Source organism: Catharus ustulatus, chromosome 3 (assembly GCF_009819885.2).
Source record: "Catharus ustulatus isolate bCatUst1 chromosome 3, bCatUst1.pri.v2, whole genome shotgun sequence".
NCBI lineage: Eukaryota > Metazoa > Chordata > Aves > Passeriformes > Turdidae > Catharus > Catharus ustulatus.
In genome coordinates this window covers 50,626,602-50,644,940 of record NC_046223.1, presented here as the reverse complement: position 1 = coordinate 50,644,940, position 18,339 = coordinate 50,626,602, and the positions used below count along the sequence as shown (strand labels likewise).

Sequence of the window (18,339 nt, the reverse complement as noted above, 5' to 3'; positions counted from 1 at the left end):
AAAAATGCAGGGAAACAGACCAAAGCTTGCCCAAATAATCCTTGTTGAAATCACAAGATTTCATTCCCTTTCCTGAAAGGAAAAAAAAATAAACTTTATATATATATATTATATATATATACACATACATACACACACATACATACATATGCCTATATATGTATATGTTACATGTGGGAGAAGGCAGCTGTAGCCCAACAGCCAGATAGGAGCATTCAGCCCCCTCTGCTTTCTGTCCTGCACTGGTCTAGGAGAAGAAACACATATTTTTGTCTTTGAGGGTACCAGAGGCACCATATGATCCACACACTTTTGCTGTGCTGTTTTTTGAGATTTCTTATAAACTGACAGAGCACACCAGACAAGACAGGGGCTGTTACCATTAACGTGACTGCTTTCACTTCCATATAGAAATATTGGTCATGACCCTTTTCATTATTTGTGAAATTGGGAGACAAACACATATGACAAAATGGGCTGCTGGAATAGTCATTTTGTCTTTATTTAACAGAGAACTTTTCTCATCCATTTTCTAAACAGGCAGTGCTATTTCGAAAAATCAGAAAAGAAGTCATGATCAAAACCACACACAGAATAACTTAAATAAACATTTTTATTCTTAAGATGATTGAAGTATAGGATAAATAAAACATTATTTTCTACATTCTTTATAAACAGTTCATATCTAATAGTTTGTCTGTTAAGTATTCAGAAAATCAATATTTAGTACTTACACTACTCTGTCACTGACTGCATCTTTAGAGGAACAAGTTGGCTGGAAAAAATGAGATTTCACTGAAGAATAAACCTATAGAAATCATGTTTCTTAATGTTTATGCATCCTTAATCCTCTCTTCTCTCTTGAATTCAACCTACAGCAAATTGATTTTATCTGAGCAGGACTGGAAGCTATTGGTGCCACTGCTTAGTTTAGCTAAGGGACCAAGCAGTAATGGAAAACATTAGGGATCATCCACAAAGCTAACACTGAGGCTAAGCTCCTGAGAAACCATCAAACCATCCTCTGCAGAGTTGCTCTTTGTTCCTATGAGGAATGTATCCATTCAGCCCAGAGACAGCCCAGCATTAGCTTCAATCAGCTGAACATAACACACACCCACTGCTTGCACAAGGAGAGGCTTTTGCTGTATTGAAGATACTAAAGTAGGTCAACAGCCCAGAGGCTGCAGTGCCAGCCGTGCACATTGCTTATCACACAATTCCTATAGGTCCTGTCTTACCCCAGCAGTTACTGCTCAGACTGACCTAAGGGAGCTCCTGTTCAACACTGCATGGACCAGAGGAGCAAAATGCAGCTTCAATCCACATCCTAGGATAATGTAACAAATAGTGGTCCTGCCCCACAACAAAGCAAGGCAGCCCAGCATAACCCCAGCGTCATAAATGAATACAGCTGGAGCTCATTTAACATTAACTAGATGGACAAAGAGCAAATCTTAGTTCATTAGACATTAGCTTTATGTCTTTAAACACTGAGTTGAAGAACCAATTTCTTTCTGGTCTTTCTCATCAATACTAGTTGACTACAGAATTACTACAAAATACTGCAACAATCTAATAGCCGCTTAAAATAACTGAGCATCTTTGGTGGTGCTCTGCTCCATCCTAATCTGAACCTTAATCCAGTCAATCTTAGTATTTTTTTCCTTGTCACTGAAATATTGCCAACTCTATTTCACTTCACATTTTATTTAGTGTCTACCCAAAATCACAGTTCCTGTAGGCAAGTAGTTAAACTTTGCAGAGTTTGTAGGTCTCATAATTGCACTGAAAGGCTTGAAAACAGGAATCATGTCATGCTTAAAGAAGGCAAATAAAAAAACACTCCAAGGCACATTTTAAACAAAATTCTCATCACTTTCACAAGAAGTTTATAATCTGAAGAGGTGAGGTGGGTGCCTGAGTCACAGAAATTTTTAAGTCCTTGGGGTTGAAATGTAAGGATTCTCCTCTTCACATTCCTTTCCATCTTCTGCTTTTCTACTCTTGTATTTGGTATGAGGAACGAAGATGCCCAAACTTCTGGTAGAAATCATCTTCAGCACGATTGAGAGCTTCCTCGTCTATGTAGACAGCTGGTCTCCGGGCAGCCAGGAAGTACTGCACTTTGCGCAGGCTCCAGCCCATCACGTACTTCAGCCAGCCGCTGACAGCAGCTGTGGACCTGCCAACACCGGCATTGCAGTGAACATACACAGTGTGCCCGTTCTGCAGCAGCCCGTGCAGGAGGCAGACAGCTTGTGGCAACATCTGTATTCTTCCTACGGTTAAAAACAAGGCACGTTCATTTGCACTGGCAAAAGTCAGTTCATGGCTGAGATTCTGCCTGTACAGGCTGATGAACTGTGAAATATAATGGCAAACCTGACACATTCAACTTTTTTCTTTCTTTTCTCAAATGACCTTCTAGGTTAACTTGTTGTTGTTTTGGTTTTGTTTTTGCTTTTTTCTTGCAATATTGAATCAGATCACACAAAACTGTAAAATGCCCCAAGTCTTCTCTAAATACACATTCTGATAATATCAAATGTGTGTGGCATATTAATTTTCAAAGGAACTGAGACAAGGCAGCACATTATAGAGAACAGCACAAAGTGTTAAAGTTAGTAAGACAAAAATGAATTTTTTTTTAATACCAGAGGTTTGTGAAGGTACCTACATACTCTTGATTTCCAAAACATTGTAATGAAGGCCATCAATTCAGTAAGTGAGGGAGGGGGAGCAGAACATTTTACTGTACAACTTAAAACTTATGATTTCATAGTTTTACAAGCATACTTGCAAACAACACAGAATAGCCCTTCTCACTCCCAGAGGGATGAATATACCATATTTTCTGACATTTTTCTTCTGGCTATCTTGAGAACCAGAGCTGCAAATAGCAAAGCCCAAGTCTTCCTCATGGCATATATAAGCACTGACATTAAGCTCTTTCAAATCCCTGTTTTAAAGTCTCCTGTCTTCCCTGATATCCTATTGCTGATATGACAGTTATCTACTTGGGGCAGTGGTATTTCACTTCATTGAAAGCATTTTCTTCTGCTGGCAGGCTGCTCACTTCAAAACACACTCACTTTCTAACCTTCTGGTTGGAAACAAGACTTTGAACTGAGCATTCCAACTAAGGACTTAAAAGTATTAGTAACTGATGTTGCAGCTCAGGTGCTATGAGTACAGTAATTTCACGACTATAAGGCGCACCCTTTTGACTAAAATTTTCCCTGGAACCCGGAAGTGCGCCTTATAGTCCGGTGCACCTTATCTGATGGACAAAGTTCAAAAAAATTGCCTACCCAGAAGTGCGAGCTGCGAGCCACGGAGGGAGCCGGCAGGGCCATGGCTGCCGGGTGGAGGCGGGGCGGAGCAGCGGCGGGCACGCCCCGGCCCTGTGGAGGCGGAGCCGCCCCTCCAGAGGCACACCCCGGCCCCGTGCAGACGGGACGGCCCCTCTAGAAGCACCCCCTGGCCCCGTGCAGGCGAAGCCGCCCGTCCAGAGGCACCCCCCGGCCCCGTGCAGGCAGAGCCGCCCCTCCACAGGCACCCCCTGGCCCCGTGGAGGCGGCACGGCCCCTACAGAGGCACGCCCGGGCCTTGTGGAGGCAGAGCCGCCCCTCCACAGGCACCCTCCAGCCCCGTGGAGGCGGAGCCGCCCCTCCACAGGCACCCCCCGGCCCCGTGGAGGCAGAGCCGCCCCTACACAGGCACGCCCCGGCCCCGTGGAGGCGGAGCCGTCCCTCCAGAGGCACGCCCCGGCCCCTTGCAGGCAGAGCCGTCCCTCCAGAGGCACGCCCCGGCCCCGTGCAGGCGGAGCCGTCCCTCCAGAGGCACGCCCCGGCCCCATGCAGGCAGAGCCGTCCCTCCAGAGGCACGCCCCGGCCCCATGCAGGCGGAGCCGTCCCTCCAGAGGCACACCCCGGCCCCGTGCAAGCGGGACGGCCCCTCTAGAGGCACGCCCCGGCCCCGTGCAAGCGGGACGGCCCCTCCAGAGGCACACCCCGGCCCCGTGCAAGCGGGACGGCCCCTCCAGAGGCACACCCCGGCCCCGTGCAAGCGGGACGGCCCGTCCAGAGGCACCCCCCGGCCCCGTGGAGGCGGAGCCGCCCCTCCAGAGGCACGCCCCGGCCCCGTGGAGGCGGAGCCGTCCCTCCAGAGGCACGCCCCGGCCCCGTGCAGGCGGAGCCACCCCTACACAGGCACGCCCCGGCCCCATGCAGGCAGAGCCGTCCCTCCACAGGCACCCCCTGGCCCCGTGGAGGCGGAGCCGCCCCTCCACAGGCACCCCCTGGCCCCGTGGAGGCGGCGCAGCCCCTACAGAGGCACGCCCGGGCCTCGTGGAGGCAGAGCCGCCCCTCCACAGGCACCCACCGGCCCCGTGGAGGCGGAGCCGTCCCTCCAGAGGCACGCCCCGGCCCCGTGCAGGCAGCACGGAGGGGCGGCGGCCATAGCCCGGCCCCGGAGAGGCAGCACGGAGGGGTGGCGGCCATGCCCCGGCCCCGCCGGATGCAGGCGGGCCTGGGGCCCCGCGGCACCGCCCCTGCCAGGTACAGGCGGGCCCGGGGGCCAATGGCTGCCGGGTTGAGGCGGGGCCTCGGCCAGCAACCGCGCGGAGGGAGCTGGGGGCGGAGCCTCGCTGCAAAAAAAAAGTGCGCCCTATAGTCCGGTGCGCCTTATCTGATCTACAAAGTTGCGAATTTTGCCAACTCCCGGCGGGTGCGCCTTATAGTCCGGTGCGCCTTATGGTCGTGAAATTACTGTATTTTCAATTAATTGCAAACTAAATGTCTCTATGGAGTTTCATCAGACTAGGATCCTACAGTTGAAGAAATAGTGTTTGCTGGGAAGGGAACAGCAGACACACAGCAGCATCTCTCCATTTTTAATCAGCAAAGGTGGCAAGCTGCCCTGCTCTGAAAACTTGCAGTCTTCCACCTACACTGCATATTTTCATTATATAGGCTGAACTCAAGCTGAAAGCAAAAACAGTCAAGCAGTTATTGATGTCAGATGGCTTTAAACTCTAACACACATAATACTGCTAGACACAAAGTACTTCAGATCGCCTCTCTGCCTACAAGAAAATATGAGTAATTTGTTAAAGACAGCACACAAAGAAACTATACCTTGTGTACCAACTATATTTTCATGCAAAATGTACACAGAACTCCTCCCAGCCCAGCTGTCATGAAAGAGACAGATTAGTAACTCAAAGTGTCTGTTGATATTAATTTACTGCAAGAGTGACATGAGCATTACCTTCAGTGCTCATGTCTGCAGTTGGCAGCCAGACATAGGCAAGACCTTCTTCCTTATACAGTTTCATGAGGATTTCGGGGCTCATGGGTTCTGGGTAGCGGTTGCAGCCCCAGGAATTTTGAACAATGTCAGATTCAGTCTGGAAGTTCATCACAGCTGTAACTCCCAGCTCATGCTTCAGCTTGATTGTCACGTGCTCCAGCTGCCGAGGGCAACTTCCCAGCCAGATGTTTGGCAGAATCCTAGCATTGAGAAAACATTGCAGTGGGATTGATTACAATACCTTAAGGAAACTGCTAGCAGTGTTTCAGATCCAAAACATCAACACACAAACACTGCTAAGCACAGACTTTTCATGTCAGGCAGTAGGAAACTTCTTGTTTCATTACAACTTATTTTGTTACAGTTGAGTTGTTGATGTCTGATGCTAGGGATCAAGTTCCTGACTACCACAAAGAGCCAGATGAACTGAGAAAAAAAATTTCAGAGCATAATTATAGCACAGGTCTCCAAGGCACCATTCATCACTAAGCTTGCAGTAGAAGCTTACTAACATCAGGGATTAGAATAAGAAAACTCTGAAAACTTCAGAGTTTCTTCACTGTGAAGTATGCAATGTTCACACACACACACACACACACAATTTAACAAACTCCTACAAACAAACAAACAAAAACCCCCTAAAGAATTCACATGATCCAGATCTACATTACTTTAGTAATAAGTCAAACATAAAGAAGTCTTCCAACTGTTTAGCTACCACTCTAATGAGGGAAGGAGGAAGAAAAAGCATTTTGAACTACCCTTCTGTGATGAAACTTAAAAATTAATGAGTAATTTTCTTCTAATTTTTCTCTGATCTCTTTGAGTCTAGTGGGAATCAAATACAGAATTACAATACATGTTAGCTTCCCTCAAGGCCTGAAGGACCAGAAATTTTTCAGGAAAACAGGAGGTTTATGTAGGTTGAGAAAGTACCAGAAATATGGTTGTTTATCTAAATCAAACTTCAAGACTTCTATGGTTTTCCCATTGCTAATTATCATAGAACTATTGTATACTTCAACAGATGTTGACATTATAAACTGAATATTAAGAAACTTGTTTCCAAATGAGGGATTTTAATATGCACATGCAATTAAAATCATGGTATCTACAATGGATTATTCAGATGCTCAAATTATTAGTGATCCACTTTCATTTCTTTATGCTTCCATTAACTTCTATTTTGAATAGGCAATCCACAAACTAAACAAAATATCCCTGCATTTAACATAAAACTTCATGAACTTTGTTAACTGCAACAAATCTGTCACACTATTAACTGCAAAATTAGCAAACACTATTAAATCCACAACAACAAAAAATCCTCAAAAATAAAAAGTCTGCCATGCACGTCTTATGATCTTTCCCAGTTTTACCCTCAGCAACAAATAAGGAAAGTTTCATGTTTTTTCAGGAGCTATAAACCACTCTTAAATCATCAGGTAGCTACTTCCATTTTACTATCACAGTAATAAGTACTAGCATTTAATTAAGACCTGCAATTCTCTGTAATTATTAAATTCTGCTTTATTAGTACTGCAATATTATCAAAAAGAAAAATTCAGATCCAGGAAGCACTAATTGTTATTGCTGCCTATTGTTGCATCCATAGTGAGATGCATACACAAACACAGCCTTTGGCCTTAACAGCCCCTGTTTCAATGGGACAAAACACTTAATATACGGTAACTGGGACTAATTTAAACAAATATATTACATAGCAAATAACCACTTCAACCATATTCCAACAGTGAGATCACTTGAAAAGATTTGACTTGGTTGTTGTTTCACACACATGTTCAAGAATTGCCCCAAATCCAACATAACCAGCTCAAGCATTCCCCCTGATCAGAGGGATGGGTGAACTGCAACAACTGCTTCACTGCCCCCTTCCCATGTGCCAGCCCCACAGCAGCCCCTATTCTAACCTGAGCAAGTGAATGCTCTCAGGATTCTGCCACAGGAACCTGCCACGTTGATCAGAGCATTTCAAGGAGGTGAATGTAAGCTACAGTGCCCTAATAGATGCTGACAAATGGCTGGAGATGAGCAATGCTCACAAAACTCCATTCCTGGGACAGAGAAATGGCAATAACACTAATACCTTGTGACAATATGAGGATATTATTTCAAGAACAAGAACATTATTACCCTCCCTTCAAAGGCTTTCCTAGTGACTCATACATATTTAATTCACCTGATACTTGGTGAAACATCTATTGCGCTAAATTACCTTGATGGGAGGAAAAAAAAAAGTGTTTTCTAGGATTTTATTGAATTAAAAGTGACTAAAGCATTCCTGAGATAAATAAAATTCTAGGTAGTACTCTTGCTTACTGATAAACCAATGCTTTATAATTTTTTTCCCCAATGATTTTTTAATGGGTGAACATCACAGCTTGTGCTACCCGCAAGACCCCTGGGATATGGACCATTAGTTTATTTTGTTCTTGTATCCTAACAGATCTTGTACCTGACAAGACCTCCTGTATTGCATAACACCAAATACATTTACTGAACAGTCTGCAGAGTTTACCAGTTTTTATCACTTTCTTTCCCCATAATTAACTAAACTAGTGGAGGCATACAGAGAATTAGCTAAGAGATGTATTTAGGACAGGCAATTCTTGTGAATTAATTAAATGATCAGGTCCTAAAGTTTAGCCTTTGAGAGGAACAAGATGTAGTCTTGACCTTGGTTGACAAATCCCTTATCTGTAATTCTTGGTCTTGCTGGCCAAGGCTTAACCACCCTATCACCACGCAGAAAACAGTACCGCAGAGCTGTCCTACCAGCCAATTTATGCAAAAGTTTTAGGCCAATCCTACTGCATAGTACCTATATTTCTATTTGGCTTTATCTAGTTCAAACCTTACCTTTTTCTGAAATCAGGAGGAAGGAATAAAAGGGGTTAGTGCACGTGCCAGTACAGAGACTAATGGAGAGATTAGCAGCTATATTTTATATATTGATTTTTTTTGATAGCCCTAATGAGGGCTTCATTATGCTGAGGATCAGGAAACATACACATTGTACCAAGCAAGAATGTAGTAATTTCATTTTTACATCTCTTTCCTTAATAACTTATAGTTTTCCTTTTCAATGTGGTCCTTCTTCAAGTTGCCACTGAACATTGCCAGTAGGTAGCCAGATTTTAGCCACAAGACTATTTGGCATGGGAAAGAGAGCTCTTTTACATTCCCCTCTGAACTGTCAAGTTACAGTGCTCTGAGCTCTCTGATAGCCACTGCTCACATGTGGGTGTATTCCAGCAGCAGATTATGTGATCCCTAAGCACATCAAAAAACATTACGGAATTATTAGTGATCAATAGACCCTTAATCTTTTCAGCCAACCCCTTTGATGTTCCCAAAATATCAAAACAGGATGGTATTTTAGCAAAATACTACTTGAAATTTTGCTTTAATATAAAAATGACACTTTTTCATTGTACATCTTCACTCTCTGCATCAAGGATAATAAACTATGTTTGGCTCCAGAAGACATGGAAAGTTCAGAGACAGTTTATCAATTAAGAAATCACCTAGAGTGATTTAAACATCAATGATATTTAGCAATCTTCTGAGATTAAGACTTGTAGATTGTCTATAAACCGTTTCTTCAGAGGTACTTTCTCTCAGCTGCTTTCAGCCTTTCCTACACTTCAGTTCTCCACCACTGGTATGGATACAATATTTACCTACCTTTTAGGGGTCCAACAGGTGAATTAATGTGAGAAGCTTGAGACTGTGGTAACAAGGACTAAATATTAGGGAAATGTTACTCAGTTTATTTTTACAGAGCCCAGCTTGAAGGTTGACATTTTTTAAACCTGCTTTTTGACTTCTAAACTGAGAAAACCAACCATTATTTATCATTACTACCAAGTAAATATGGAACACCCTGCAAACACTTGTACACTTCCAGCACACTTAAATTATTTTTAATGATCTAGACATACATTGTGTTTGTTGGCTTCCCCCCAGGACCCTGCACAGTCTAGATTAAAATATAACAATTCAGAGTGAATGCATCTAAAATAGCAAATGTATTCCATTTAATCAATGCATATGCAAATGGTCTTCCCATCCCTAAGGAGAAAAAGCGTCTGAGGCAATGAAAAATTAGCATTGTGAAACTTTTTAATGCTGCAGAGTACAGTAATTTCACGATTATAAGCCGCACCATTTTGACTAAAATTTTGGTCCGAATCCAAAGTGTGGCTTATAATCAGGTGCGGCTTCTATATGGACAAAGAACGAAAAATTGCTGTTTTAGTTTGGAGGACAGGTGTCTGCTAAGAAAGGCAGGAACTTCTCTTTGAAATGGAGAATGTAAACCCCTCACTCCAAATTATTATAATTTTGAAATCAAGGGGCTTTCAGGCAAAGATATGGGAATTAGGAATAACAGTTCTTTTCTAGGGAAATTAAAATAGAAATACAGTACTACAAAGAAACAAACCCCAAACACTGACAGAGTCAGAGTACAACCTGACACCCTGTCAGGCAGGGTGTTGGTAGCAGTCCCATTAAATGGTGGCTGCATTCTCCTGCAGTGACAGATGTGGTTCAGTTGGAGCAGTGCTCCTGTACAAGGTGCAGTTTCCCTCCAGAGGTCCAGTGGTGATGTGGAGGAATCCAGTTTTCCTCTGGAGTCCAGTGGAGAAAGGGGTCCCTTAGTGTCCCAAAACCTCTGTTTTTATCTTGGTAAGAAATGTTGGGCTCTTCCCCCTGGCTGGAGCAACTTCCAATGGGATGCAGTAATTTTACCAGTCACACAGTGGGACTCAATGGCCATTAGCAGAAAATGACTCGCTGGAGGAAGGATGGGTTGTGAAAAGATAAAGAACAATGCCCTGCCTGGTTTCAATGGATGACCCATTAGCAGAATATCTGCCATTGAGATAAGGATCACTGCCCCCACCCTCAACAGATAGTGATAGAATAGATACCTTTTATCACACTCTGTATTGTAACCTGCGGCTTATAATCAGGTGCAGCTTATGTATGGACAAAGAACAAAAAGTTGCTGAAACCCAGAAGTGCGGCTTATACTCGGTGCGGCTTATAATCGTGAAATTACTGTAATTTTCAGGCTGGTTCACAAAGCATGACACATGATACCTCTCAATCTTAGTACAGTACAAAAACCAGGCCAGCAACTGCAATTGTAGGGATCTGACTCCCAGGGAAGGTGATCTGACCTAGGGGAAGACACCAGGTTACCGCATCAGGTAGTCAGTTCTTCCTCCATGACACCTACGTCTACTCTGCCTCTTCAGCAGCTCTTGTTTTACTTTTGCTAATACTGCTTTGAGACAAACAGATCCTCAAATGCCGGGTTGCAAGCTGGGATGACTCAGGTCCTGCTTCCAGATCTGAGCAATCATCAGTGTGGTAGGAGGAGGCAACTTAGAATCTACCCTAAAATCAGTCAATCCTCTAAGGGTCACAGTTCTTATAGAAAAGGATAAGATTTGGCACTTTAGGGACATATTTCATCAGAGTATCTATCAGGTACTGACAGATGTCCTTTCATCCTGATAGTTGCCAGCTTTAATCAAAAGAGAGGACTTTGCCAAACTAAGAAAAAATAGCAGGGTGTTTATCATTGGTTATTGGCAACAGTGATCCATCAACTATGCCATTTGTTTATACCAGTGATATTTCTGACCAAGGTCCAGTCTATTATTTTAAATGAAAAGTGATGGATTGAATCATCCCTCAGTGCCAGGTCAAGGTGTAGCCTGTGTTAAAGTTTGCACTCCACTTCACTCGTCTGCTTCCTTAGATCCCATTAAGCATCTGATGACAGTGAGATAAGTACTAATACATACATATAACAAAACAGAACAATTTAGCTGAAACAATAAACAAAATAATGATTAAATTTACTCTGTCCTCCCTCAAGAGACTTTTATTTCCTAAAGGTATAGCATACAACCACAGCTACATGAAACTCACAGTAAAACTTGCTCTGCATTCCCAGAAGAGCAACATATATAATTCAGTCAATTTACCCCCAGCATTTTGTGTTACTTCAAGGCATACAGAGTTTTTTTTGCACCAGTGTAGTGCTATTACTCTGGTACCAGTACAAGCAAGCAGCCCAAAGGGAATATAGGCCTGAAGTACAATTCAGTTACAGATGATTTTTTTGCAGCACTTGAACTACTAGAGACTGTTTCCAATTACACTGCATTCCTATTTCCTCCCTTGATGGCACTGTAGTAGGAATTAATTCAGAGTTAGAAAAAAAAAGGTGGATTTTTAATGGAAAATTATGATCTGTCTGAACCAAAAGCTTCATAGAAATTTTCAACTTTCAGCCAAATTCAAACTAGTTCAGAGACCAGATGTCTATTCCCTGTCTCATTTGACACTTTTAAAAAGAGATTTCCAGAAGTACTTCTTTGGGCATATTCAAAATGAGAATATAGGAAATCCTACCAGCTATAGCTGAGATGCTCTTTCATCTTTTCTGTATCCTCTGCCTTGTGACAAGGCACATCACTTTAAATGGCGATACCATTGGATTATGATGACCCAGAACTATCATCCTTCATGTGCTCCTTCTTTCGCCTGTGGCATCCTTCTAACATCACAGAGCAGCTTATTCGTAGGTCTGTGTGTGCCTTCCCTCAAGTACCAAATTAGACATCTCTCTTCCAGGCCTTCCTTGTTCTTTTCTCTGAACCTGTGACAGTGAGCACTTCCTAGAAATCAGACGAGGTTTCTATGCTTCTGTCAGAGCAATCTAGAAACATTACTTAGATTGCTGTCTAATGCCCTGAAATGCATTCTCAAACAGAGAAGGATTTTCAAATTACTGGATTCTGTTCTCCAGTGGAAGATCTGAGCATGTTTAAATATTCTTTGATATGTAGAAAACACACTGATTACTATCCTCACCTCAAAAAAAAAATTCTTTTGTCCAATATGAATAGTGCAGTCACAGGTCATACAGATACCTTCTTGTCTCCACAATGGACACAAAGAACAGATTATTTCCTTCCACTCTGTAAAATCCTTTTACTTATCTGTGAGATACTAACACACTCCAATACAGCTTTGCATTCTTCACACATACACACACACACACACAGGCTTGTTGTATATTCAAAGCATCTGATCACTCTTGTTTGCCTTTGGACTCTCTCTCTTTTTGAATATGTTATGCCCAGTACTGAAAAAGAGAAGAACCAAAGATTACTTACTTCTTGTGCTTCAAAGGCTTTATTCCTCTTTATAGTTCCCTGGCAGTTCTTCTACAGCATGTCATTGCTGACCTATATTCAACATGGGATTCCTTTTTCAAGTTATTTCCAAACAGATGAATCTAGTCCAGGAGAGACCAAAGTATGCCCAAACCATTATTAGTTTCAATTGCTAGTGGTGTCAAATTAACTAAATGAATATGTAGGAAAGGAGCAGATGAAATTCACAGTTGATGAATGCATCACAGCAATATGTCTTGGAATAAATAATCTCAAATGCACATCACTGTGTTTTAAGCTAACTATAATCAAATAGAAAGGGAAACAGTACCTGCTGGTAGTGACACTTGGTGAAAGCATTGCTTTACAAAGAGGTCAAAGTGGAAATATGAGCCTATACCAAGAAGTGAATGAAATTAGCAGAAAATTTATAGTAATGGTCTAAAAATCCCTGATCCTATTCTAGACACTCAAACTTTGAAGTTTTCACTAATATTTTATTGTATCAAGAAGGATACAGAAAAATGAAAATATTAAAAATACAGTGGATTCCAGATATTTCTTGTGAAAATACTTTCAAATGAGGGCAGACTAAGGATTTAACATTCTTAAGAGGGAATTTAACTACCGTTTAAAGATAATACATATGAGAAGGGCAAACCAACTGGCTTTATCTAAATAAAAGACATAAGGAATATCAAATTCCATATAGTTTCACCTAAAAAGTAACTACCCAGAGATGAGAAAAATGGCAACATTATAAAAATAACTTTTTTAGTCCTGTGTCTTCCTCCAAAATACAGAGAGTATGGGTAGATATCAAGAGGAGTCCCTTGTTTGGTCTTGTCCAGGAATTCTGGTTTCACTACAGTCTGTTTAAACAAAGGACAGAAAGATCTCTCAGCAAAATGCCTCCTTACCAATGAAATGATAATGCAGAACTGAGGGGTTACGACACTGACATTTCATTGCATATTGCATAGGACACAAGGGTAAATGACTGTGGTCTTAATGCCTTCTCCTGTTGATTTACTGATAAAGTCTCCATGCAGAATTCAAACTGATGGACCCTTCATGATGAGAGGCCTGACTTAAGCAGGATTGACTGGCAACAGCCAGATGCACTTGATTTCCCAGCACAGAGTCAAGCAGTAGTGTCCAGAGCAGGAGAGCAAGGTTTGATGATGCTATGCTCTAACTCTAAGATAGAATAAACAGGCTTAATAAGATCACTCTTATCAAGAAAGATTAAATAAATGGCCATAACCTTAGCAGAAGCCACCAGAGAAAAGCACTGATTCATTATAAAACTATATCCTACTAAAATGACACAGCTGCAGACCTTGTAGAAACTACTTATATTCTTGAACAAAAAATTGCTCTTACCTAAATGTCAAATGTAGAAGGAGCACAAGTCATTGCTTATAAATTTGTTCTGCTTTACCACTGAAAGACTGCAGTTTATTGTGAAGTTAAGAATTCTACCTTAGGGCTTTAAATGAGGAGAATTAAACAGACTAAAATGTAGTTCCGAGATGTTTTTTTTTTACTTCTCCTTCTTATTTAGAACACTGATGAAAAGCAATTAAGGTCTGGCAAATTTTCTTCTTAGATGTAATTGGAACTACTTATCTAGCCTCTCACATGGGAGCAGACTTGGAATGTAGAAAGAAACACCTGCTTTTATCATTTTAGAACAACACTTTGTGAGCTTAGCAATATGCAAAGTTTCTCAAGCCCTTGAATTCTACGTCTTATGCTTAACAGTATCTTATTTATTCCATGTTCACAAATCTGTGGCATAAAACCATCTCATCTACAGATACGCCAAGCAAACAAGCCATTAAAGTTTAACCTCACACTGACAATGTCCTAAAAGTAAAGCAGGTAAGAATAATATCAAACCTGTAACTGAGAAACAGTATTACCCAGACATTCAGCTACAAAGTGGTTCCAGTGTTGCACTGCCCTCAGGTTCTGCTGTTTCAGGAAAAGATTTCCACAGCATAAACTTGATGGTACAGAAGGGTTTCATTGCCCTCACTTTACCCACCAAACTTCTCTTAAAGCAGGTGCCACGGTGCACTCTTCAGGTGATGAGACACAGAGAAACCGTGCCCATGCCTAAGCACAGCATAGCTCTTCTCATTCACAGCCTTCCAGTGCACTCTGTAGGCTCCGTGCGCTTCAGGGTTGTCCCGGCTTTGAATTCACCAGGGATACAGGATAAAGAGATCCACATGAGAAGAATTAAAGTCACATAAGACTTTAGTCTAGACAGATCCACAAAATTTTCTCTTTATGGCCCATTTCCCCCTTCCACAGCAATCCCAAACATTCCCTTACAAGGAGCATAAGAGCTTTATGAGAAGAAACTCACAAAAAACAACTCATAAGAACAGATGCAGAGATGGAGGACGTTCCTGACATCCTATTCCCTGCCCCAGCAGGGGACTTATTTGATGAAAACATGTAGATGACTGGGAAGTAAACCACATCCCAAACTGCAAAAATGACAATAATACTTGGATAGGCAATAGCACTGTGCTTGAAAGTCACAAAATAATCCTTCTGTTGCATTCAGTACTGGTAGGATATCATCAGGAAAAATGGGATGAAGGAAGAGAAACACCTGGAGAGCCCAGCAGAGAGTGCCAGAACAATCTGAGTTATAGAAGACAAGTTTTCAGAAAAAAGACTGAGAGATCCAAGGACTAATATCGGAATCAACAAAGTGAGATATTCCAAAGTCAACCACCCTGATTCTGGGGGGGAAAAAGAATTTCTAAGCATGTATTGAAGGGCTATAGAAGGGCAGGATACTAATTTGTTCTCCAAGTCTTCTGTGGAGAGAACAAGAAGAAATTAACCTAAATTGCACTAGGAAGACTTAAATTGAGATTAGTAAAGCTTTTTAATGGTTGGAATAGTGAGGTAATTGAATGGGAGAGTAACAGGCCTATAGAGTCTCATCACTAAGATGAGATCATATTTTAGATCAGGCTGGATAAACCTGAAATGATTTAAATGTAATTGAGATTAAGTTGGGGCAAGGAAATGGACTGGATACTTTCTGAGGTCTCTTTGAGCCTATGATCTATGATATTATAATCATAAACTTTAATTTCCATTTCTGGAATCACTACATATATTCATTTATCAAGCTCCATCTTGAAATAATTTAGGTTCCTTGTCCTTCCTGCCCTATTTGAAAGGTCATGCCAGAATTCAGACATCATTCCTTTGATGACAGAAATCTTGTTCTAATTTACACTCCAAATTCATTCAGAAGCAATTAATATCCATTTGATCTTAAAGAAGGTTCAATTTCAATAATTCTTCCTCCTTACTATGTAGTAATTCCTGAATATCTTTTACAAATAGTAATAGATCCTCTTTCTTAGTCTTCATTAAACTATGCTGTCTATCCCAGGCACCAGAAGTAGTCAAACTAAGGTAGTACAGAGTTCTTTTCAAGCCAATAGATTTTCCTTCATCTCCAGTGGCATAAAAGCTGCACATCCAGTGAAAAATACTCTCATTCATTGCATATTTGTTCTCCAGACACAGTAATGGATCAAATTTATCTAATTATGTTTCTAAACTATGCTCACATACTCCAGTAAGTTCAGTGGAATTGCTGTTATCAACCTTGCAGTACATTCAAATTTATACAGTGAAAAGACCCACAACAAAATTCTTCTCCCTTCTCCACTTCATTCCATTAAAAAGCTTAAATCAAATTAATTGATTTCATATACATTTTTATATCATATTTTGTCTCTAGTCTAGATATGATCTAAAGTAATGTGGTCACATAAGATTTTATGTACATAAATGAACTGAAATGTGGAAATGTGGAAGATTAAATGTTATTCTCTCTGCATTCAAAGTGAAATATTTTATGTAACATCTTTCTATGTATTTCTACTGTGAGGATAAGAAAGTAATGAATCACAACCACACCAATGCTTTGTAGGACAGGGTGTCCAGATCTATCCTTTAAGGACTTTACCAGAATTTATTTTCAAACATAAATACAAGGTTTCAACTGATGCCTAAGGAGCACACTGCATGCAACAGAAAACAAGATCTGCCTTTGTAAGGAATGACTCCTCTTGTACTTTCATTTTATATACATTCTCTGGAAGCAGACAGTGTGCCAATTACAAAAACGCAGCCTGAGAAGAGAATCAGGTTCCAAGGCTTGTACTGAACAACCTGGAAAGGACTCCTTCATTGGCTTGTGAGCATTAATGCCTAAATGCATCAATTATAGAATCTTGTCTCATGCAACCATGGTTGCCAATGGTTACTTCCTACATATGTCTCTGTTAGATTGCCAACATTCCCATTTGTTTTGAATTAGAACAAATACCCGGAAACACAAGAACAACAGGCTGCTAATCTCAGCCAGACCGCAATAAGCCATGAATCTCTTGGCATTAGGAATGAGAATTTCTAACATTAATGCTTAGCAATGGGAATGAAGCCACTGCTGGCACCTGTAAGTTAAATCATCTCAACAAAATTGCCTGAAACTGCTACAAATGGACTTCAAGTTAGTGCCCAAGAAGATTCAGGAATCATTAGTAAAAATATACTTTGTCTTCTTTCAGAGTTTACCTATTAGCAGCTGCTTAGGAATTGAATCTAGACTGAAAAAACTATAAAAGTTAAATACAATTTTCAAAATGTAGCATTTCAGATCCAACGGACATACAATCCAATGCTTCAGAAACAAGTGCATATTCATGAAAATTGCATAATTGCAAAGCACAGATTATTGCTAGGTGGCCTTGTGATCCACATGGCACCATATGCACACATACAGAATAATGGAATCTCTCAGAACTTCAAGTCACAGAAACATGCACATTCATCCCTTGTGGTACCATCTGAAAACAGACTTGATGAGCTCTGTATCCGTGTTCATTCAAATTGATCCAGAATTTCTAAAGCCACATCAGTTCATTTATTTGAATTTTAAAGACAGACAGATACATACTAGAACAGCACAGGCTGGAGGACAGCATCTTAGAAATATGGAGAAAAATGGAATTAATGCCTCACCACAGTCAGTTACATAAACAAATAACATAAGGTGTTCTCACAGAAAAGTCAAATCAAAGGAACAACATGTGTATAATGCTACCATAACAAAACTGTCAGAAAACTTCACTTTAGCTAATGTACCTGGTCACTAGTTTCCAAAGATAAGTTTAATAATCCTAGTGGATGAGTAGTCAACATCAAAGGTTGAGGTTGGGATGGTGATGGAGCTACTGAGAGGCCCCAGAAGAGCTATGTGTGTCTTTTTAACACAAAACCATCAAGTATAGTGGAATGTATTGAAGAAGTCTTGGATGACAAAATAGGAAAAAATCATGAGAGTTAAATTTATGAACAATCAATGCTGCAGTTTTTATTGGAGCTCAATAACTGCCATGAATTATCAGAGGTTCTCCATTTTTAAAAAATTTCTTTTTTTTCCTTTCACATTTCTTTCTTTTCCTAGCAATATCATTGCACCTGCTTGGGAATTTAAATTTCAAGCATTTGAACAAATATATTAAAGTGATGTACTGTTACTAAAGTTTCTTTAAATATATTTACATTATCAGCTGAAGCTTGACTTTGTAAATTTGTTAAACGTACTGGACAGCCTTATTACCAAGACTACAGATATAATTGAGAAGCTTTTTCCTTCTTTTATCTCACCAGATTGAAGTAACTCATTATTACAAGGAAGCTGAGAAATTCAGCCTTCTGCAGTGAAAGCAGTATCTAGCATTCTTTA

The 18,339-nt window shown here is 41.0% G+C and overlaps 1 protein-coding gene across 10 annotated transcripts in view; it reads right to left on the bottom strand.

The window, feature by feature from the left end:
* Positions 1-478: 478 nt before the first annotated feature.
* The window catches only part of EPM2A (EPM2A glucan phosphatase, laforin), a 38,494-nt gene continuing 20,633 nt past the window's right edge, over positions 479-18,339 (bottom strand). For all 10 annotated transcript variants that reach the window (XM_033054630.2, XM_033054638.1, XM_033054636.1 and 7 more), the window contains 2 exons: positions 5,275-5,516; positions 479-2,282 (listed from right to left, as the gene is read on the bottom strand). In XM_033054630.2, coding sequence (XP_032910521.1) covers positions 2,002-2,282; positions 5,275-5,516 — 523 coding nt within the window. In that variant the 3' untranslated portion in view covers positions 479-2,001. The remainder of the gene's footprint in view (positions 2,283-5,274; positions 5,517-18,339) is intronic.